Raw genomic sequence first — 22,667 nt, 5'->3', positions numbered from 1 at the left:
CTCTGTTCCTTACGGTATGCTCTGTTTACTTTGTTTATATAGGTTTGTCTTCTAACTGCTTTTCTTGTTTATTTCAGAGGGGAACGACTTGCAGTCGCTCCTGTATCCGCGGGAGGCTGACAGTCCCGCTCGGATGGGTACTCGCGCTCTAGACGAGAACGAGTTGCCCATCCTTGAACAGACGGCGGATCGGTTCGTGGAGGTCTACCCGTCAGGCCACGAGATCCTGAGCGCCAGGCGGCCAGGTAAGGCGTTATTCAACCCTGACCCCTCAATGCTGAAACCTCTGCTGGAATTCCTCTAATCTTGTGTTCTGATGAGGAATCCGCAGATGGTCCTTCGTTGGTGCGGAAGAAGAAGGCTGCCGGCGGGAAGGGAAAGGCGAAGGCCTCCACTGCCGATCCGGTGCCTCGGTCTGATTCAGAGACCGAGAGCGAGGAGGTGGCGGGGAACCCGGGTGGTGATAGGACCACTGCTCGGAGGCTGCGACGACTGTCACCTCCGGAGAGCCCAGGATGACAACGGTGAGCGGCGTGAAGAGGCCGGCTCCATCGGGTTCATCCCGCCTGTCCGCACTTTTAGGCTCAAGAAAACCCGTAAGTACAAACTTTATTTTTAACTTCATAGCTTTCCATCATTAATGCTTATCTTCTTTGTGCAGGCGTGGATGTTGACGCATTCCAGGGTGGAGCGGGGAGGAGTACCTCCGGACCCATGACGGTAGGCTTGGTCAGCCTACCTGAGGCGACGACCCAGGCGGCTGCGCCTGCGCCTGCTTCCGCTGGTTCAGTTGCTTACTCCGTTGAGCCAACTGTTCCAGCTGTGATGACATCACCGCCGGCTGTCAGTGCCATTTTACCGCATCTTTCTCTGAGCTGGCGGTTATTTTTTCTGCGCATTCCGCAGCGGCGACCACGGTTGTGAGTTCACCTCCGGTGAGTTCACCTCCGTTGGTTTATACCGCGGCGGCCTCCATGCCTCCGATGTCGGCAGCTACAGCCGATCCTTCAGGTATGCCTGGGGCTTATCGCCAACCTCTGCTCCTTCCCATCTGCCTGACCTCTTGGATGGATTTCCTTGGGTTCAGGTGATGGGTTTGGCGGCTATCGGCCTGTTGTTGACCCTACAGGTGCGTAGGGTTCTTTTGGCCTTTTTATATTTTTATCATCTTTTCCTAACTGCTTTTTGTTTTTTGCAGTGTCGGATTCCAATGAAGTGTATGTTCCACGATGGAAACATCCGCCGAGGAACAACCCTTCGCACACCTGTGGAGTGCGTGGAGTGGGCTCGTCACGCAGCTCCCAGTTGTGCGTTGGGGGAAGCCATGGCTAGCTACCAGGAGGGTAGGCTAACCAATGAGCTTCGGGTTCTCCTGGCCCGGATGCAGCCGCGCTCGAGCTGCTTTGTAGTGAAAACGACAAGTTAAAAGCAGCTCGCATTCAAGAAGTAGCTCGGGCGCGGGCTGTCCGGGAGGAGAACGTAAGGCTTACCGCAGTGGCTGCGGAAAAAGAGAGGCCTTCAAGGCCCTCGAGGTTGAAGTTCAGGCCCGGCTCGAGGCCCGTTCCAAGGCTGCCCAAGCTGTTAACGAACAGCTTCGGCTGGCTAAGGAAACTGCACGGAACGCAACCGAGAGGGCCACCAAGGCTGAAGCTGTTGCTGAGCCTCTACGCGTGGAGAATGAGAGCTTAAAGCCAAATTAGAGGCTCTCCAGCAGGCTCATGATGCCTTGGCGATGGAAGACGCCAAAAAGCTCCAAGAGATCTTGGACCAGAGGGGGGTGCTTGACCACACTGAGCGGAAGCTAAAGGGCGTTCGAAAAGGCTGCGGCTAAAGAAGTGTTGCTTGCCAACCTCAATAAAAGTGAAGCCGAACGCGCCCGTAACGAAGCTCAAGCTGCCCTCCAGGAGGCTCTGGTTGCCAAGGAATGGCTTCTTCGAGAAGCGTTGTCTCAGGTATGTTTAGCTTCATGTCTTCACGCTTTCTTTGTAAATAGAAAAGGTTTTGATACTTGTATATTTTCTTTTTTGTAGGTTGTGCATCGAGTCTTCACGGATACGTCTTATGACGATGCTATGAGCGCAGCCCTCAATGCTTCTCATGAGGATGGGGAAAAGGCCGGCTTCCTGCTTGGTCTAGGGTTCGTTGAGAAAGGCATCCCGCCTTCCAACTTCCCTTTATTTGATGTGGATACTGAAGCTGTATACGACCAAGCAGTGAATCAGTATGCCGCCTTCCCGCATCCGGTGGTGGAGAAGGTGAACGAAGCTGCTGCTGCTGATGATGGGCTAGCTATCCTTAAAGCTTTCCTTGAACCGCCACGCTCTACTGATGGTGCTGGTCCAAGTGGAAGTGGCCCTGAAGCTTGATCCTGAAGATCCCTTCCCACTGTTAGGATAGGTTTAGCTTGTATAGATTTATATTCTTGTAGGCGGGTAGTTACCCGGCATTCTTGTAATGAATATTATGAAATATAAATCTTTGTGCGGGTAAGACCGCTATTTTCACTGGATTACTTGCTTTATAAACGTTATATGACTTGCATACTTTAGTTTAAATTAGCAATTTTCCAAGTGTTTAGAATAAGTTAACCTTTGAACGTGGTAGATAATAGGTTGAAGTTTTGCTTCCTCTTTCGTGATTGTGCGGGTAGGACCGTCACTTGCACTTAGTAGGATGGCTAAACTTTACCTATATCTGACCTGCGTAGAGGTTTTCCTCATCTTTTTAGAAATTTTCTAAATGTTTAGAATAAGTTAACCTTTGAACGTGGTAGATAATAGGTTGAAGTTTTGCTTCCTCTTCGTGATTGTGCGGGTAGGACCGTCACTTGCACTTAGTAGGATGGCTAAACTTTACCTATATCTGACCTGCGTATAGGTTTTCCTCATCTTTTTAGAAATTTTCTAAGTGTTTAGAATAAGTTAACCTTTGAACGTGGTAGATAATAGGTTGAAGTTTTGCTTCCTCTTTCGTGATTGTGCGGGTAGGACCTTCACTTGCACTTAGTAGGATGGCTAAACTTTACCTACATCTAACCTGCGTGTAGGTTTTCCTCATCCTTTTGTTAGAAATTCTCTTTTGAATAAGTTATCCGTTCGACGCGCGGTTGTCAATAGGTTCGGTTTCCTCGCATGATTTGTGCGGTTAGGACCGGCACTTTCATTTAGTTGACCAAAGTTTACCTATGACTGACCTGCGTGAAGGTTTGCCGTTTTTTGGGTTTATGCGGGTTTTGCCGCCTTCCCCATGCAACGACTTTCCACGTAATTATGCGGTGAAAACCGGCATATTAGTGTTGAATAAATTAAACCGTTCGACGCGCGGTTGTTAATAGGTTAGTGTTTAGTTTCCTCTATCATGATTCATGCGGATAGACCGGCACTTTTCATTTAGTGGGATGACTGAGCTTCACCTTTAACTGACCTGCGTGAAGGTTTGCCGTTTTTTGGGTTTATGCGGGTTTTGCCGCCTTCCCCACGCAACGACTTTCACACTTATGTATGCGGTGAAAACCGGCATCAGTGTTGAAAGTTCATAAAAGTATAAATGTAAAATCATCAGCGTCGATGTTCTAAGGAGAATCATTTCCATTAGAAGTGGCTCTGGGCCTTTTCTTTACAAATTTGGAATTGATCTACATGCAAACTGTGTAATTGAGCTCCCTTCCATGTTGTTGGGATGGGAGTGCCATCGAGCCGATATGCACCTGGTTCGGGATCTCGTTGTTTACGCAGTATGTAGTCTCCAACATTGAAGCTGTAATTTTATTCGTGTTTTCCCCAACTGGGGTTCTACACGCATCAGCCTGCTCAGCGTTCATTGCGCCACGAGGTGCGCGAGCGTCCCATCTCTGACAAATGCTTCGACCATGTCCTTTACGTCTGTGCATTCTTCAGTGTTGTGGCCTTTTGTCCTGTGAAAGTCACAGTATTTGCTCCGATCAGCATTGTGACGATGTCGGATTATTGGAGCCTTTGGCCATGGGAGCTCCTCAGTGGCGAATATCTCGGTGACGCTTTTGGTGAGTGGCGTCCATCTGGAGTTCTGGTTCGATTGTACGTTATCCCTTCCGCCTAACCGATGTTGCAAGCCGGATGAGGTGTCAAAGTTTACCCTTGACTGCCAAATGCCTAGCTTCCGCTTTTTGTTTAATCGGGCGGTAAGGACGTTGTCTTCTCTTGTTTTCTGGGTGTAGAGGTTTGTGCTCTGGGGGAGATCTCTACCCAGTTGCTTCTCCGTTTCCGCAAAGCGTTTAGCTGCTGTCATGATGGCATCCCATGTGGATGGCATGCCATCTTTACCCGTTAAGGTGCGGATGAGCTCTGGGTCGTTCGCGTCCTGGATGAAAGCAGCGCGAACAAGATCTTCGCTAATATTACCCAAAGTTAGCTTCTTTGAGTTGAAGCGAGTGATGAAGTTTGGCAAAGATTCATCTTCCTCTCGAATGCATTTGTGGATTGTCCATTGTTCCTCGGTATACTTTCTTTGCTGGCTGAAGTGTTGGCTAAACTTTTGCTAGAAGTCTTCCCAACCGTAGATGTGGTGGACCGGTAGACGATCGAACCACGCTCTAGCAGCCCCAACAAGCGTCATTTGGAACATGTAACACCACGTAGGTTCCGTCCAACTACTGACGGTTGCCCCCGCTATGAACCTGTTCAAATGATCGTCTGGATCAGATATACCATCGTAAGTGCCGATGTTGGACATCTGTTTGGCACTTTTCGGGACGATTGCTTCCGCAATGTCCTTTGCAAATTTGGACGTTCCCGCCTTTGCAGCATTTGGTGTAAATGCTTTGGAGAAGTCACGTGGATTTCCACCTGTGTTTTTTGGTTTGAAGGTTTCTCCAAAACGCCTTCTCGGTTGGGAGTCCGTTTCCTTACGCTTCCCTTTTGCCCTATGGCGAGGGTTCGCGTCGGTGTCGGATTCCTCCGAGTATTCGCACTCACTACTCATGTTGAGCTGTTGAGTGCTTCCAAATTCGTCAGCCTGTTGGACGGAACGCAAGCGTTCGTCCAACTCAGCTTGGAATTCCTTTTGACGTGCTTCCGCCCACGCTTTAATTTCATCGAGTGTTTGGCGGGGGAGCCTCGTTCGTTCTCTCTCTAACCGGGTATCGGTGAATCCCAGTGAGCGATTATTTACTACACTTGCCCCAGCTTGGGTAACTGGGGTAGTGTTCGTAAAATTTACTGCACTTGCCCCGGCTTGGGTAACCGGGGTAGTGTTCGTAAAAACTGTGTAGTCGCCGGTATTCCCCCCAGTAGCTGGGGTTGTGGTTACCGGAGTTTCTTTAACCATCTTTCCAGAAGTTTGAAAAAACTGAAAAGAAATGTTCTAGCTTTTATGCACGGATGGCGCCAATGAAGAAACACTAATCGACCCTGGGCAGATTACAGATAACCTGGGGGTTAGATAGATGTTTCCCACGAGGGGTTAGACCCGGCAAAGATGGTTCTTCTGATAACCTGCAAAACAGACACCGTGAGCTCGTCACTGAGAAGGGGGGGTTCCTCCTTGTGACCACCCTCCGGCGTGAGAATCAGACTAGATTGCTCTTGAATATAAATGTATATTAAGAGATTGCTAGAGCAGATATCAGGTATAATATGTAATATGAGATAGTATATGATGATGAGATGAGATAATCATACCATTTGGGGTATTTATAGCCGAAGGTAGGTTTCCAAGAAAGTGTGGCCGGCTGAATAGTATTCCTGTTCTACCAACTGTGGCCTACGCACGTGCCCTGCTGGTAGTTGGTGGGTAGGCAGCGGCTGACAGTGACCAGGCCTGCTGTGTACTATTCCTTTTCCACCAACTGCCGGCTATGCACGTGGTATGACAGGAGTTGGTGAGTAGGCAGCGGCTAATAGTGACATACAGTACAAGAGCATGCTGCTCGCCATACTGTTGTCAATAAGCTGTCGTATCTTTGGTCAGATCTTTTGCCCATACCTCGTCAGGTACAGTACAAAAGATCTTCCCGTATCGTACGAACTGGCTTATTTGGGCGGGAGTATTCCCCCTCCCGCCTTTGTGCGGGATTGTTCCCGGCTTTGCTCATTCCTTCAGGTGACAGCTGAATTATTGAGAGCTAAGTGCCTTGTGCGTGTAGCCTTGCTGCGCGGGTGGCCTTCCCTGATGGCTTGTATCCGCAGCTGCGGGAACAGGCGGAGTACTTCACCATTGGGAGGCATTTCCTGCGGGAACAGCTTGCGTACTGCGCGTAAGGACGTCACGTCTCTGAGCATGGTGGGTCCTGCGGATCCAGTTGGTTTCTGCGCAGACGTCTCTCTTCAAGGTGAGTCTTGCGGGTCCAACTGGGCTCTGCTGAGACCTACCTCTTCAGCATGTCAACTGCATGATGAAATGTCAGGTTTAGTTTGGGGAATTTGACATTCGTTCTTGGATTTTGTTTTTTTGCTTGATCAAACGCTTGACAGGATTTTTGATTCCAATATCAGTTATGGAACAAATGTTGATATATGCCGATGCCGCCATTTTTCGCATGTTCGGTTTTACATTTTGCTTCCAATTTCATAATTGCCGCCAGTTCGCATCCGAGATCATATCTCTCGGCTCTTCAAGCCGGTTCTACGTTCTTCCATAACAGTCCCCAACCTCGCGAGAAGGTAACTGATTCTCAATTGCTTTGAATTCAATTTAGTGTTCGAAAGTTGATATCCAACTTACCATAGGAACTAATGTGATATGTTTTATCTTTAATTACTTTATTGTTTTTAATGAAGATGGCTATTGCAGACTCTACAAGCAAAAGCTAGAACTGAACTTAAATATATTGTCGTATGCAGAATTCATGCCATGCCAATCTAAGAGGTATTTCGTTTATATTTTGTAGTGTTAAGTTTTGGCGTTGTTCATTTATTGCACAAGTGCCTATGATAATATATAGACTTTCATTATGCGAAAATAAGGAAAATTGAGAGACCCACATAAGTGTTATAATTAGTGCCTTAGTGGGTTGTAAGTTAATTAGGTGTTTTGAGGGGTTTTGGTGAAAAAAGATTGTGTTTTTAGTTTTTTATGGGTGTGTCTGACGAGAAAAAAACAGTTTGGTGAAATACATGATCTACATCTTGTAAACAACCAACAAGACGGTTTCAAGAAGTTATTTTTAGTATTATTACAAGTGCGAAAATTTTTTAAATAGTGGGTTGAGTATTAATCAGCTGTTGTTAGGTGTTTTAGTGGAAAAAAGGTGATAACAAAAGTTTGTGAATATTTTTGGTTATTATGAGTGATGATGTCATTTTCCTGCAAGGATGGTAAAGATGTGATAATGAATGATGAGAAATATGTTCGTTACAAACCTGAGTAGGTTTAAGCACTTCGGCGCCAAAAGCTCATTCGTGAATGCCCAATTCTATCTAACATTGAGCCCAATCAGATTAAAGTTTGAATTCAGAACTGAAGGTACGCTTTTGTTTCTTGGTGTGATTTTAATGTAGTTGATAGCTTTCCTTTCTATAATATGATGTCAGTCGTAATATAAGGTTATCATTTTGTCTTGCCAACATGAACCTTTGATAAGTAGTTAATAGCTCTTGAAATAGTAGATTTATGAATGTCTAAACTTTTGAACTTCACAATACGGATACAACAGCAAAGGTTATAAAGAAACTAGCAGAAGAGGTATTTCAAAGTTCATCAATATAATAAGTTTATAAAATGATAGTTCTTCTGGTGCATATTGTTTAGAATATTCATTAACTAGCATGATGTCAACAGGTGGCCTTCGCTTTGGAACAAGCTGCATATTATTTACACACCACAGCAGGCAGCTTAAATAAACACAACCTCATCAAAGACCAGCTATACCAACTCCAACTTTTGTTAAATCACTATCTGGCTGCAACATTTATCTCCTACAAGACCAACATTAAGCCTAAGTCAAAATGCACAAGCATAAGTCTTTTTGTAACAACTACGAAAGCTATGTTATAATGAAGGCCACAACACTTATCTTATAATGAAGTTCTACAATTGCTGTATGTCATGCAAACACAAAAAACTATTCGTAATCCACTGCCTTTGTTTTTTATTATCAGTATCGATTTTATTGTTTCGGCACCCGTATATGTACCATTAAGTTATACCAAAAACATGAAAAACAGATACAGGTATCGCTGGTGTTAGATCGTTAATGTTGCTTAATGTTGCCTGTACATGATTGAAAGTTTCATCTGTTTCAAAAACCCCCCGCAACGCGGGGGTCAAAATACTAGTTTATCACTAAAGTTGAAGTTGATGTTTTAGAGGGTGTTTGGCTGAGCTTATTTTTTTTGCTTTTTGAAGGGGCAAAATGTCCAAAATGCCCATCCAAAAACACCTAAAAGCAACAAATTGAAGCTTTTTTGCTTTTTGAAGGGGTATTTGGACATTTTACCCCTCCAAAAAGCAAAAAACAAAAAAATAAGCTCAGCCAAACACCCACTTAAAAAAATGTTCACCTAATTTATTTTTGATAAGTTTTGAACACCTCTATTGTATATGCTTTTATAAAAACGTTTTTTACACTATGTTTCAGAGTTTCACTTATGAAAAAAAGGAAAAGAAAATGATGGAAAGAAAGAAGTTAGTGTGTAAATAGTAGGGATGTTTTATGTATCCGTAAATTCGAATCTAAATTATCTCAAAATTCGGATATCCGAAATTTCCGATACACGAAACTCGGGTACCGGATGTTTCGAATTCGGATTTTGATAGTGATTTTGAAAATTTTCAAATAGTTTGGATATCCGAACTATCCATAATATTTTTTATAATTATTAAATAATAAATATTATATATAAATTTCATGTATTTAAGATATTTTAGATAATTTTTGGATACTTTGGATAATTTTTTGGATATATTTCGGATCATTTTTCCAAAATTTCATATTCGAAATATTTTGAAAAGTAGTACTTTTAAAAGTTTTTTTATAATTATTTTTTTTTCAAAATTTGGATATTTCGGATTCAGATAGTGAAATCAACTATCCGAAATATTCGGATATTTGAAGTTCAGGTATCCAAACCTCCCGATATCCAACTTTGAGCATCCCTATTAACTAGATACTGTTTTCCACTACCCTTATTTTTATGGAAAAAAAACCTAATTAGCATTTGAGTTTCTTTGTCGTTTAAAAAATAATAATAAAACATTTAGGGGTTTATGTGTTAAAACACTAGTAAATAAGTACGTTATTTGTAATTAAGTAATACATAGAGGATTTTATATATAAATAAATAAAAACTAAACTTATGCATCATCATCAATCATGTATGTATTCGGTGAAAATACAAATAATAATAATAATAATAATAATAATAATCAATTACGAACCCTAACTCCAACCAAGTTCTTGAATTCAACATCCTCTGGTACGAATTAACAACTTCTGCTTTCAAATTACTAGCAGTATATTATTTTATTTATGCCTTCATCTGATTCCGTAGATATGTATGTATATGGTGTTGGAGGACTCGCTAGGCGATGGGCGATTAATCGGGATTGATAGGGTTTGAATTACATATGTACATATACAAAGTTTTATAATATAATAATGTTTCAAAATAAGTATTTCAAATGCTTCAAAGATTTTGGGTGAAATCGAATCCGTAGCCCTCTGATTTCCTGTGGCTAGGCATGGTTTTACAACAGATAGATAATATTCATTGTTGGTTTTAAACTTTAGGTTTATTTGCTGTTAAAACCCTGATGAGTTGAGAGTGAAGGATGGCAGACATACCAGGTTATCTGATTACCTGTTTGAATTCTGGGAAACTTGCTCTTTTGGCTATTTTGGTATCTGGCGGGATCATTTTGCAAATACTAGTAAGATGCAAACACTCGTTATTTACGTGGATGTTATATGGTTTTACTCTTTGCGTCATTTACGTTATCTGGGTTTTTTTTATGACAGGCTTGTGTTTTGTACAATAATTGGTGGCCAATGCTAACAGGTAAATTTCAAATATTTTTTGTATTTGCACATGAATATTGAAGTGGTTTACAAAAAATTCTCAGCACATCGTTTATTGTTAAGGAAGAATGCTGTGCAAAGCAATTGTAACTGCCATTTTTATGGAATCTACTGGGGGTGAGCATGGGTCGGTTTGGTTATGGACTAAAGCTGAACCTTTAACCGATGTTTTGGTTCTTAGATTTTCATAACTGACTGGTTTTTATTAATTAAAATTTGAATCCACCTATGTCCAAAGCCGTTGGTTAACTGAACCACATTTTCTAATAACTGAGTTAACCAGAAATCGTTTGTCTATATAGGAGAATAAGCAAAGAGTGATATTAATATCCAAAAAATAATTAATAAAATATTTTCTGTTATTTATAAAACTTGAAATATATAAAAATTTGGTTTAATATTGCTTCAATCCGGTTATTTATACGCATGTAACCATAATCATACCATTAGGTTTGGTTAAATTTCTAACAGAACCATCGTTTTCTTAATATTTAGTTTTGGCTCATTTATTCGGTTTTTCTGCTCACCTTTAGTGTGAACCAGGTGTTTAACAACCTTGTGTAGAAACTATTCACACCATATAACAAACACTACCGGGTTGGGGGATTGAATGTATCTTTTAGTTCTATGTACTTATTTTTGGAAAGATTTCAAACAAAATTAGTTTATGTATATTATCAGTACCATCATAAATAACTTCATATGGTTCTTTCTTGAAGACTAGTTAGATATTGAGATACCGTAGTGCATTTTAGCATAAAACAGTTTCCCAAATGAAACGTTACTTATTGATGGCATCATTTTGCTTTGATGCAGCATTGATGTATGTGATTCTCCCTGTGCCATTGGTAATATTTGCTGGGTCGGATACTTCTGTGTTGTTCACTGAATCTGAAAACAGGTATACACTTCTTGAAATACCGTGTACGCGTTTTATTGCTAAAAACTCGAACTAAACCGAGCTTAAACGAGTTTTTGAGCATAAAAATTCTCTTTTTAAATGAACGGACCCGTGCCCTAGCTTTACTTATCGAGCTCGACTAGGATAGTGAGCCTAAATGAGCCCAATGTTTATGTAGCTTCTATTTAATGTGTTAAATCTATATGTACGTTATCATAATTATTATACATAAAGTTTATGATAAAAACAACTAAATAATATGGTATATGGTATATGAATAAACTGTAATTATAAATATATGTTATATAAATGGATATAAATTTATTGATAAAAAAATTTATTAATAACAAATGAGCCAAGCCAAGCTCAAACTTTAAAACTACTCATCAGTACAGCTCGAACTCTTAACGAACCAAATCGAGCTTACATGAGTCCTGCTTGACCTGTTTACGCTCCTAGCCAAAACTGCGTGAGTTGCATGACTCGTGTGCACATGGGCAGATTTTGTGCTCATTTAGGTTGTTCATATAGCTTTTTAGGTGGTACATAAAGGTTAGTCGTATATTAAACTAGTTTTAAGATCCCCATGCCGCGGCGAAGGCGTAAAACTGTTAAAATAAACTAATCCGTAACCCAGCCATGGTCTTTAGCCCATTCAAGCCATTAAAAATAGAAACTGAAGATGCTCAGACAAACGAAAAGTAGATGTAAAATGTTTAAGCATGCATGCCCGTTTCTGAATAATAGCTACAATAAAGTGTAAATAAAACTAAAAGTTGAGGGTCTAAATAGTAGTTATAACCAAGTTTAAGGGTAAATAATAAAAATTATAAAAGGAAAACCTTATCAAAGTTAAGAAGCTAAAATGTCATTAGTTACCAATGAATAAGAGCCAAGGTAATTATAACAATGTGTAAGGGTAAATAATGAAAAGGAAAACCTTATCTAAGTTAAGGGTCCAAAGATGGGTGATGTTGACCAGAATATCAACAAAACACCAAGTACAGCATCAATACACAAAATGAATTGTAATTGTTATATATATAATTGTTAAGAGGTTTTACTATCTAAATTTTGCTATCAGAAATATAAAAATGTAATAAATAAATACCTCACCGCATTGTCTCTGTAGTACATTAATTATTTACATAATTCAACACAAATAACCGATTTTAAATCCCCCTCCCCCCCCCCCCCCCCTTCGCTTTACAGTTGGGTGGATGCAACCAAGTTTCTAACGGGGGCTTCAGCAGTGGGAAGTGTAGCAATTCCTGTGATCTTGAAGCACGCGGGTGTGATTACATGGGGTGCATTGGCAATGGAGATTTCATCACTTTTTGTGTTTGTTATGGCAATATTATGTTTCATTGGAATGAATAGTGATGATGGTGAGTATAGTGTGATCTGAATCAAACATCACCCTCTTGCTGCTTGAAAGCTTCTTCTTTGTGTGGCAAATATGTAAACTTGTTGACATTATTCTTGTGTTTTCGGTTTGTTATTCCTGGCAAAAGCTTTTCCAGAAAATTGGAAACGTTTGTCGTTTCTGGTATCATGGATGTGGTTATTTTGGTCCGGAAAAAGCTTTACCTGGTTCTTGTTTGTGTATGTTTACATGTTCAAATTTGAAACTTGACATTTACATAAATTGAATGGATTTTTTTTTGTTATGAGTTGTTTCTATGTGTTAGGCCTGTAAACAAACCGAACGAACACAAACAAGGGCATGTTTGTGTTCGTTTGTTTAAAATCTAAACGAGCAGTTTACGAACATAAATGAATGAAGAAAACAAACATAAATGAACATAATGAACCCAAACATACATGAACGAACATATATGAACACAAATAAACAAATATAAAAGTTTTATATTTGTTTATTTGTGTTCATATATGTTCGTTCATGTATGTTTGGGTTCATTATGTTCATTTATGTTTGTTTTCTTCATTCATTTATGTTCGTAAACTTAACTAGTGATGTTTGGTCGGCTCCACATGGTCTACCCGAATCTTATCTTTGTGTCACCGCTCATTGGGTAGACCCGTCATCGTGGGAAATGATGAAACGCACCATTGCTTTCGAACTCTTTGAGTATCCACATACGGGAGATAATTTGTTTGAAATTTTAGATTATGTTATAAAAACTTATAAACTAGAAAATAAAATATTTTCAATGGCATTTGATAACGCGTCGAATAATACATCGGCGGTTGATAAATTAAAATTAAAATATACGCCGATTTGCAATGGTGTATTTTTTCACTCAATGTGTGTTGCACATATCATTAATTTAATCGTGCAAGACGGACTTGCTTCGGATGAGGTTACATCGGTTATAAACGATTTTAGACTAATGATACATGAAGTTTTTAAGAAAAGTAAAAAAAGACAAATGGAATATAGAAAATTTTGTAAAGATACGGGAAGAAAAGCTTTGGGAGCTAATTGGGATGTAACTCATCGATGGAATTCCACTTGCATAATGTTTCAAAGTGCTTTGAAACAAAGAGAAACTTTGCAAATGTTTCATTCTAATCTTGCCGAGAATGATTTGGCAATCCCCTTTTCAAATGAGAAATGGGAAATTATCAATGACTTATCGACTTTTCTTGAAGTTTTTAAAACATCAACTACGAAACTATCGGGAACGTATTATCCGACAAGTCCCTTGGTTCTTTCGGAGTTATTTTTAATCGTTAACAATCTTAAAGAATTTGAAAATAAAAGTCCAATGTTTTCAAACATCATATTACCAATGAAGTTTAAATTAAAAAAAATACTTTCTTGAATTGCCACCGGTTTTTACTTGCGCCGCCGCTTTAAACCCAATGTTAAATGTTACGGGGGTTGAATGTGTGATAGACGAAATTTTTTCAGCCTTAGATATGCATGAAGTTGACCCAAACTTTTCAACAGAGGCAAAAAATGATTTTAACTTGAATTTTAAATTTATGTATGACTTTTATTTAAATAAATATGGGTCAAACATACACATGCCTATGCCGGGGGGGTCTTCATCAAATTCAAGTGCTACTAGAGTACGAGATCCCATTATTAGCCTTATGAACACCGTTCGCAACGTAACGGCTAAAAAACAAAGGGGTAACACCCCTTCAAGCGAACTAGGAAGGTATAGTGCAAATGATTACTCTACCGGTTTATCCGAAGAGGAATATGGCACTTTTGATGTCTTGGCTTTGTGGAAGGTAAAGGAAACCGAGTTTCCGATTCTTGCCACCATGGCCCGTGATTTACTAACCGTCCAAGCTTCTACGGTAGCTTCGGAATCCGCTTTTTCTCTTAGTGGCAGGGTAATATCGGTGAGAAGAACAAGACTAAATTCGGAGTCGGTGGAGATGTGCATTTGCTTAAAGGATCACTTGGACTCAATCGATCGTATTCAACACGTAACCACTCTCGAAGATGAAACACCACTTGATGTTCGAGTGCACGACGAACAAGAAGACATTTCTACAAGTAATTCCGATGAAGAAGTCGCCGCTCAATAATTACGACGAACAAGAAGGCTTTTCTAGAAATAATATGTCACAACTTTATATTTATAAGTTTAATGTTTTATTAGTTTGTTTTTGAAGATTTTAAAACATGTAACCTTTTTTTTTGAACTTCTTAAAGTAAATAAAATGAATTTTATGTTAATTGTTTTGTTTATTTTTCATGCTATACAAATACGAATCGTAGTTTAGAATCCAAATCGCAAACGAAAAACGGAAAAAAAAAACTAAATGCACTTGTATTGCAAATCCAATGAACAAGTTTACATTGTACAATGGTTACATATTTAACTGATGATGTTCCAACTGATGAAACTCTGCAACTGATGTGTCACTGATTCATATTTTGCATCAGTGACAACAAACTCTGCAACTGATGAATGTTCCCACTGATGAGTATTCCTCATCAGTGACAACCTTCAGTAGTTGTCATCAGTGGCAGCTTTCCCACTGATTCAACTGATGACTGTTCCCACTGATGAGTATTCCTCATCAGTGGCAGCTTTCCCACTGATGAGTATTCATCATCAGTGGCAGTCTTCAGTAGTTGTGATCAGTGGCAACCTTCAGTAGTTGTCATCGGTGGCAACCTTCAGTAGTTATCATCAGTGGCAACCTTCAGTAGTTGTCAACTTGTCATCAGTGGCAACCTTCAGTAGTTGTCTTCAGTGGCAAACATCTTCAGTAGTTGTCTTTTCTTCATCAGTTAATTGTTTATTTTTATGTTAATTGTTTTTTTTATTTTTCATGTTATACAAATACGAATCGTAGTTTAGAATCCAAATCGCAAACGAAAAACGAAAAAAAAAATAAAATTTACACTGTAACCGGTTGGAACCGGTTACGGTACAGGAACCGGGTTAGGAACCGGTAAGAACCAGTTAGATAGGTTAGGGGTCCGAGGGTGGGAGAACCGGTTCGGTTCCCTAACCGGTTCGAGCCTGGAACCGGTTTAAAAGGGGGTTTTGAATATAGGAACCGGTTAGGAACCGGTTCCGGTTCCTAGTCCCAAACCGTTTTGAACATGCATATATAAAACCATTAAATAGATAACTCCTCCGGATAATGATTAATTATTTGCTATTGATATGTAAACGAATATAAATTAACATAAATAAACAAACAAGAACAACCGTTCAAGAACGTAAATGTACGAACAAAATTTTTTATTCATGTTAGTCCGTTTGTTAATTAAACAAATACTATTTTTTTATTCTTGTTCTTCATGTTCGTTCGTTTATTAATTAAACGAAAATAAACGAACTTCATGTCGAACAATTCACGAACAGTTTACAGAACGTTCGATTCTTTAACAAGCATATTAAGTGATTTTTAAAGTGTTGTTTTGTTTCAATTGAAAAAAAAAGTGCAGAAATGGCCCGTGTGGTGCAAGTTTGGTCCCAAGATTTTAAAAAAATGCAAACTTAATCCAGACGTTTGTGAAAGGTTGTACTTTTTGTCCCTACCATTAATCACATTTAACTTTTATAATACTTTACATGTGTTATACAAATTATGAGTTAACCTAAAAAAAACTAGGGCCGGCAATTTATACCCGATACACGAATACAAGAAACATTAAGGCTTAACAGGTTTCGTGTACTAAACAGGTATACACGAATCTAGCTGTTAATTTTCATGTCCAAACAGGTAAAATACATGTTTACCTGTTAAGTACATATTAAGTACTTGATTAAAGTTTTATAATTAATAGGAACCCTTGAAAACTAACGTTTTTTATAAAAAAATTTGTTTGTTAATGTTATTTAAGTGTAGTTTTATCATTTTTTATATCTATATTTTCGGTTACAATTTTGAAAATCAGTTTTTATGCATGTCTATGTTTTGTTTTACACCTATGTATATTTATTAGTACATAAATTTTACACATATGTAAACTTGTGATTAATATATATAACCAACATTTTTTATATAAAATATGATAAAACTAATCCTAAATAATGTTAATATATAAAAAAAATTTTAAAAGTGTTTGGTTGTTTAGAGTTCCTAATAGTTCTTAACTTTTTTAGAGTTCTTAAATGATACCAACTCTATATATATATATATGATGAGTATCATTACAGTCCTAAGAGAACCATTTAAAAATTGAGAACTTTGATAACCATATCGGACCACTAAAAACCTTTAAAAAAATATTTACAAAAATTATAAAACAAAAAAACAAATTTTTTTTTAAAATTAAAAAAAACCAAAATTCTTATATTTAATTCCGTTTTTTTTAAAACTTCGTATTATACACAATTGTATAATTTCATTTAATCTTTAGGTACGTAATGTACACCTATGTATATTATCATTTACCTTAAATTGTACATATGTGTATAAAAAACATGTATAACATTAAAAAAAATAAGTATTATACATATGTGTATACTTTGTGAAACTGATAATTTTTTTCAACTTTTTTTTATTTTTTTATAAAACCGGGATGAAAATTAGAAAATTTCGGTTTTTTTTTACTTTTTTTTTATTTTCGAGTTTTTTTTGTTTTATAATTTTTTTTATTTATTTAAGAGAATAGTGTTTTAAAATGGTTCTTAAATTTTTCAATTTCAAAATAGTTCTCACATTATCTTAATCCAATATATATATATATATATAATTATAATTATAAGTTATCCTAAACCCTAAATTCCTAAAACATTCTCACTTTCTCTCAACTATCACATTCTCACGACATTTCTAGTTCCTTCTCCGGCCGTCCGCTCCGTCTCTAAACTATGACCATCAGCTCCACCTTTGAACTCCGACCATCAGCCCCGTAGCCGTCAATGCTTCCTCCGGTGTCCACTCTCCACGTCGTCACAGTCTTGTACTGCAAATACTACCAAAAATCATCACTCATCCATTAATTCAGGCATCAATTGAACTTATATATGATTTTATTCAACCTAATATATTGCCATTTGAGCTTCGATTTGTGTTCATAACCCAAATTAGGTTAATACGACTTTTGTTTCACTAAATTGGTTGTCAAATATGTGTTTCTAAACAGCTCTTATCGTGTATTATCGTGTGTACCAGGTATTAACAGGTTTTTGTTTGTGCTTGGGACACAGGTACACGATAAGTTTTTGTGTCGTGTACAACACATTTCGTGTTCGTGTCTTATCATGTACGGGTATACACGATATGCCAGCCTTAAAACAAACTAAAAAAGTTAGTGTTAAAAGATGTTAATTTATATAATATATATATATATAAATGAAAAGTTTGGTGACGCTAAGCCGCCATTGGGCCACTTGGTGGACACCTTACTTGTCTATAGTTAGTGGTAAATGTGTTCATTATTTCGTTTGAAAACGTGAAACCGTTTATTGGTATAGATAGATTAATAATTTTTATTTTAAACTCAATTTATCATCGAAGTGCAAACCAAATCGTAACCTAACCGTTGGTAAATGGTTCAATTTTAATATTCAATGGTTAAGTTTTAGATTTGGACGATAAAAAATCGGTACCTACGGTTGTGCTCATAATTTTAACTTAAAAACCATCAAATCCGACATTGAGCACCCTACATAACATATTATTTTTTTTTTAAATTGAAAAAATTATAACATTATCATACACAATCTAAAGAGAATAAAATGTTTGTTATTATGGTGTAATTGTTTATAAAAATATTATATGAAAAAGTTATGGTCGTTTGAAACTCGTGGATGAAAAGTTGGTTTAAAATTGAAATTAAAAATATAATATGGTTAAAGATAAGGAGGCAAACTTGTAAGTTGAATTAATTGCATTTAAAAGTCAAATTTGCCCAAGTATTAATATTGTAAAACTTTTAAAATTAAATATTTTAATTTATCATTGTCTCATGAACTATATATAGTATACATATTAACTAAAATTTCATAGAATTTTGGTTTAGAACTCTTTATTATCTTAATATATATATATATATATATATATAGGATTAGGTTCATTTCAGAAGTATTTTTAGTGTGAGAAGTGCGAGAAGTAATTACAACCAATCATATATTTTCTTTTTAATTTTCCATTAAATTATATAGATGGGTATATTGGTAATATAACATCATCCTATATTTGGTAATTATTAATTTTATGACTGTTTCAAATATTATTACACTTTTGTTATCTATTATATATATTGTAACTATTAATTTAAACATTTTATTGCATGATGTTATAATTACCAGTGTGATCCTTCATCATGAGCTAAGATTAGATTCCGTATTCACTTCTCGTTATGCTCATTACTTGATCATCGATCCATTCACATTCAAGGTTTTTTCATGTCAATTTTGGCTAATTATCTTCTAGTATCATATAATCAAAACTAATTTTGCGTAACACAAGGGTGACCAAACAATTACTCAGCAGAATTAGTTATCATTTAATTCGTATAAGCAAGTTTAGGGTTATAATTTAATGTCATTTGCTAATTTCATTTCAATGAACCTGCACATCAACATCAAGCAAAAAAATTAATAATTATGGTAAAACATAAACATAAATTCACAACAATTATAAGGGAATATAAACATTTTCTAACAGCCATCTTGAAAACCTGTTACATTAAATCTAAAAAAACAAACCAACTACATAATATGGTCATAAAGACATACATTTAGGCATAATCCTAAGCAATTGCATATCTTTCATTTAGTGTAGTTATACAGTCATACCTGATAAATACCAAGTCACCCAATACGTATTGTAAACCTTGGTTATAATACATTACAAGAACTTAGGGAACATCAAATATGTTAATTTCACAACTAAATTTAAAACCCATTACATTACATTGTTACTTTGAAAAATTACCAACCACGCAACTTACTCAAAATAAACATAATCTACATATATGTAGGAATAATCAAAACAAAATGGCTCATCACCAAAAACTGTTCATCTTAACAAAACAAGGTTTAAAAAACTTTTTAATGCAATTCCATTTAATATGACTTTAATGCTTTTAAATCTAATTATCCATGTCTAATTTTTATTGTTGATGTCACCTAACAGAATCATTGTTGTGTATTATTTAGTCCTTAAAATGCTGAGCACCTTCTTGTAATTTAATGACTCCTCTACGAGATCCACCATCCCAAGAGTCCTTAGGTAGCTCACCACAATACTCCTTTTGCATCCAAAATAAAAAAAATTTCTTTTAATCTGTTATGTATCAAACATGATAATACTTATTAAATTAGTATCAAGATGCAACGTTTTTAATTCATACATAAACACAAGTAACAAAATATTATAGCTTACATAGTCACCTATCATACACAATATCTAACAATATCCTTACACCAAATATCATATCCTGCACCGTTACATAGCATACACGGTCAACTAAAACTTGTTCACACATACACCAAACAACATATCCTACATACACTGTCATCATTGATTTGTTCACATAAACACCAAATAGCATATAATAATTCATACGCTCATCTATCATATGTAGTTAATTTATCGTGAAAACCAGCATATTATACACAAAAACTAATTGCCTTTTTTACACACTATGTATATCCTGCACATTATCACCAACACCCTACATAGAAATGGTATACCCTTCACCCTTCACATTTCAACATACCAGCCTACACAGTCTACTCATATCATGCATACCAACATGTTATACACATCAACCAAACGCCTTCTTACGCATTATGCATCCTACACCACCAACACCCTACACAGAACTCATATACACTTCACATTTCAACATACCAGCCTACACAGTTTACTAACATATCATACAAATCAACTAAAAGTCTCCTTACACAATATGTATACCCTGCATATTTTAGTCACATCCTACACATAAATCGTATATGTTGTACATTTCAACATGACAACCTACACAATCTACTAACATATCATACAAATCAGCTAAAAGCCTCATTACACAATATGCATACCATGCACATTATCACCACACCCTACACAGTTTTCATATAGACTTCACATTTCAACATAACAGACTACACAATCGAATAACATATCATACGCATCAACATAAAGTATCCTTACAAAATATGTATACCCTACACATATCCATACATAGTCTGCTAATATATCATATACATCAACAAAAAGTCTCCTTACACTAACAGTTAGATAAAGACCAAACTTACTGCTGGGCGTTGTGAAAGAATGGATTTGCGAGCCTGACCTGCAAATGTAAATCGCACTTACTAGTTAAATGCTTGGGTTAAGCATCACTAACTACTCAATGTAATTACAATTATAGAGTTACAGAATGTATATTCTTTGTATGGGCACCACTACTTAATCATTTATTACTACTAACTACACAAAACAACCACACATATAGACTTTGTAAATAAACTAAAAACGGACATTCTAATGATACAGTGGCATGTTACTCAAGTACAAAATAAATATTACTAACTTAAAAATACTTACTACTTTTAACAATCTTACACAGAATGATATGCTACATATGGGTTCAAACAACTACACCGATTCGTAATATTCAATTGTTAATAACTACACGATCTAACAAGATTTATGCACTTAGTTTAACCATCAATATATACTTACTACACCATACAATGAGATGCATAAACTCTTAAAAGAAACATAAACATGACCTCTTATGACTACAATAGCATTAAATAGTGCACTCAACATGCATATTCTTCCAGAATTAAGCATCCATATAATATATTACTACTACATATTACAATTACATGTATTCAATTTTTGTAAAAAAAAAAACAGATTTACCTAATGTCGGGATTCTTTACACTTTATAGTTTTACAAATTTAACTCTCAATTAACAAAAGTATTAATAATAATAATAATAATAATAATAATAATAATTTGGTGTAGGTCATTATGATGAACTACAACTAAAAGATAAAATTCCATATACAACTGCATAGTTACTACCTTACCCAACAAATAAAAAATTCCTACACAGATGCGTAGTTACTACATTACACAACAATAAAAATTCCTACTACACAACAAGTATATATCCCTGCACAGCCGTCTAGTTACTACCTTACACAACATATAAAATCCCTACACAACCACATAGTTACTACCTTGTACAAAAAATAATAATCTTTATACAGCCGCATAGTTACTACATTACACAACAAATAATGATCCCTACACAACTGCATAGTTACTACCTTACACAACAAATAATAATCCCTACACGAGTGCATAATTACAACCTTACACAACAAATAATAATCCCTACACAATACTTAAACTAATATATGTCCACAATAATCATATCATCCTACATAGCAAAGAAAGTTCATACACAGTTGTACTTTCGTGTGTTTTTACACAAATACCGTGAATACCTACACTGTATTGTAGAAGACACAATATGCTTTTAAACTCAAAATAATATATTATTGAATTGATATTTTCATGTAGGTATTCAGACTTTAAATGTAGGTATAAGGACAACGCATTAATATAATGTTGGGATTTTCACTTTATATTGCTTAAGTTATATACCTATATTTAACAAACACAAAAAAATTAACCAGAACTATTGTAAGCCTACACAATTCTTCTTCAAAACCCCTAATTTTGCTTCAAAACCCCAAATTCTATTGACGAACTACAACTAATTTGATTCAAAGTGTAGGGCACTTTGATTCAAAATAAAACAACAATTTTTAGAAAACTATTAGGTGTAGGGCACTTTAATTGAAAAAAACACCACAGTTTATCATACGTACCTCAACTCCTTTGTGTAAGGTTCGGTCACTGTAGTAGATGAAAAACCCCTAATTATGCGTCAAAACACTCTGGTAACAAGAAGTGAGTCAAGATTTCTTGTTATATACAAGCAACCAAATTCAGTCCGATTTAAATTCGTCGATCGGGATTCCACACTACACATTATGTCCAGCGGTTTGGGAGTGAAACAAGGGATAGCAGACGTTCCTTATTGTAAGCCTAAACCTAATTGACGATCTTGCCCTTTCAGGCATAAAAGATGTTTGCAAGTTTTCAAAGTATTTACAAAAATGCCATCTTATATCTTAAACCATTGATTTGTGTAATCAATGGTTGAGATTCACTTCTCGCACTTCTCGCTCTAATGTTACTTCTCGCATGAACCATCCCCTATATATATATATATATATAGGGTAAGGATTCTAAGAGAACCCTTTGCAAATTAAGAACTTAAGAACCATTTTGGACCACTAAAAACACCTTTAAAAAATATTTAAATAAAATCATAAAACAAA

The 22,667-nt window shown here is 36.6% G+C and overlaps 1 protein-coding gene and 1 long non-coding RNA gene across 4 annotated transcripts; one reads left to right on the top strand and one right to left on the bottom strand.

Annotated features, from left to right (window-relative positions):
- The first annotated feature begins 9,319 nt into the window (after positions 1-9,319).
- LOC143607402 (vacuolar protein sorting-associated protein 55 homolog) lies at positions 9,320-12,566 on the top strand. 3 transcript variants are annotated; one of them, XM_077082859.1, is made up of 5 exons: positions 9,320-9,392; positions 9,707-9,846; positions 9,935-9,974; positions 10,811-10,895; positions 12,108-12,566. In XM_077082859.1, the coding sequence occupies exons 2-5, from the start codon at positions 9,748-9,750 to the stop codon at positions 12,301-12,303; spliced, it is 420 nt and encodes a 139-aa protein (XP_076938974.1). In that variant the 5' UTR covers positions 9,320-9,392; positions 9,707-9,747; the 3' UTR covers positions 12,304-12,566. The 3 variants fall into 3 exon arrangements, with proteins under 3 accessions (XP_076938974.1, XP_076938976.1, XP_076938975.1); XM_077082861.1 differs by having other exon boundaries at positions 9,323-9,392; positions 9,747-9,846; XM_077082860.1 differs by lacking the exon at positions 9,320-9,392 and having other exon boundaries at positions 9,702-9,846.
- A 6,931-nt stretch (positions 12,567-19,497) lies between these two features.
- On the bottom strand, positions 19,498-22,461 carry LOC143607401 (uncharacterized). Its single transcript, XR_013148964.1, has 3 exons — positions 22,152-22,461; positions 20,555-20,592; positions 19,498-19,542 (listed from the first exon to the last, which is right to left on the bottom strand). It is a non-coding gene; the product is annotated as an uncharacterized LOC143607401 (long non-coding RNA).
- Positions 22,462-22,667: the final 206 nt, after the last annotated feature.

Source organism: Bidens hawaiensis, unplaced genomic scaffold (assembly GCF_021521415.1).
Source record: "Bidens hawaiensis isolate Kalapana, Puna unplaced genomic scaffold, B.hawaiensis_p1.1 tig00081869_1, whole genome shotgun sequence".
NCBI classification, from domain to species: domain Eukaryota; kingdom Viridiplantae; phylum Streptophyta; class Magnoliopsida; order Asterales; family Asteraceae; genus Bidens; species Bidens hawaiensis.
Note: the sequence above shows the minus strand (reverse complement) of the source record. Positions and strands in the feature narration are given on the sequence as shown.

Bases quoted from the DNA above. Each gene is read 5' to 3' on its own strand.
- LOC143607402 (XM_077082859.1), top strand. From the start codon at position 9,748: ATGGCAGACATACCAGGTTATCTGATTACCTGTTTGAATTCTGGGAAA. The intron at 9,847-9,934 runs GTAAGATGCAAA...TTTTTATGACAG, and splicing joins GGATCATTTTGCAAATACTA to GCTTGTGTTTTGTACAATAA. The intron at 10,896-12,107 runs GTATACACTTCT...TTCGCTTTACAG, and splicing joins TTCACTGAATCTGAAAACAG to TTGGGTGGATGCAACCAAGT.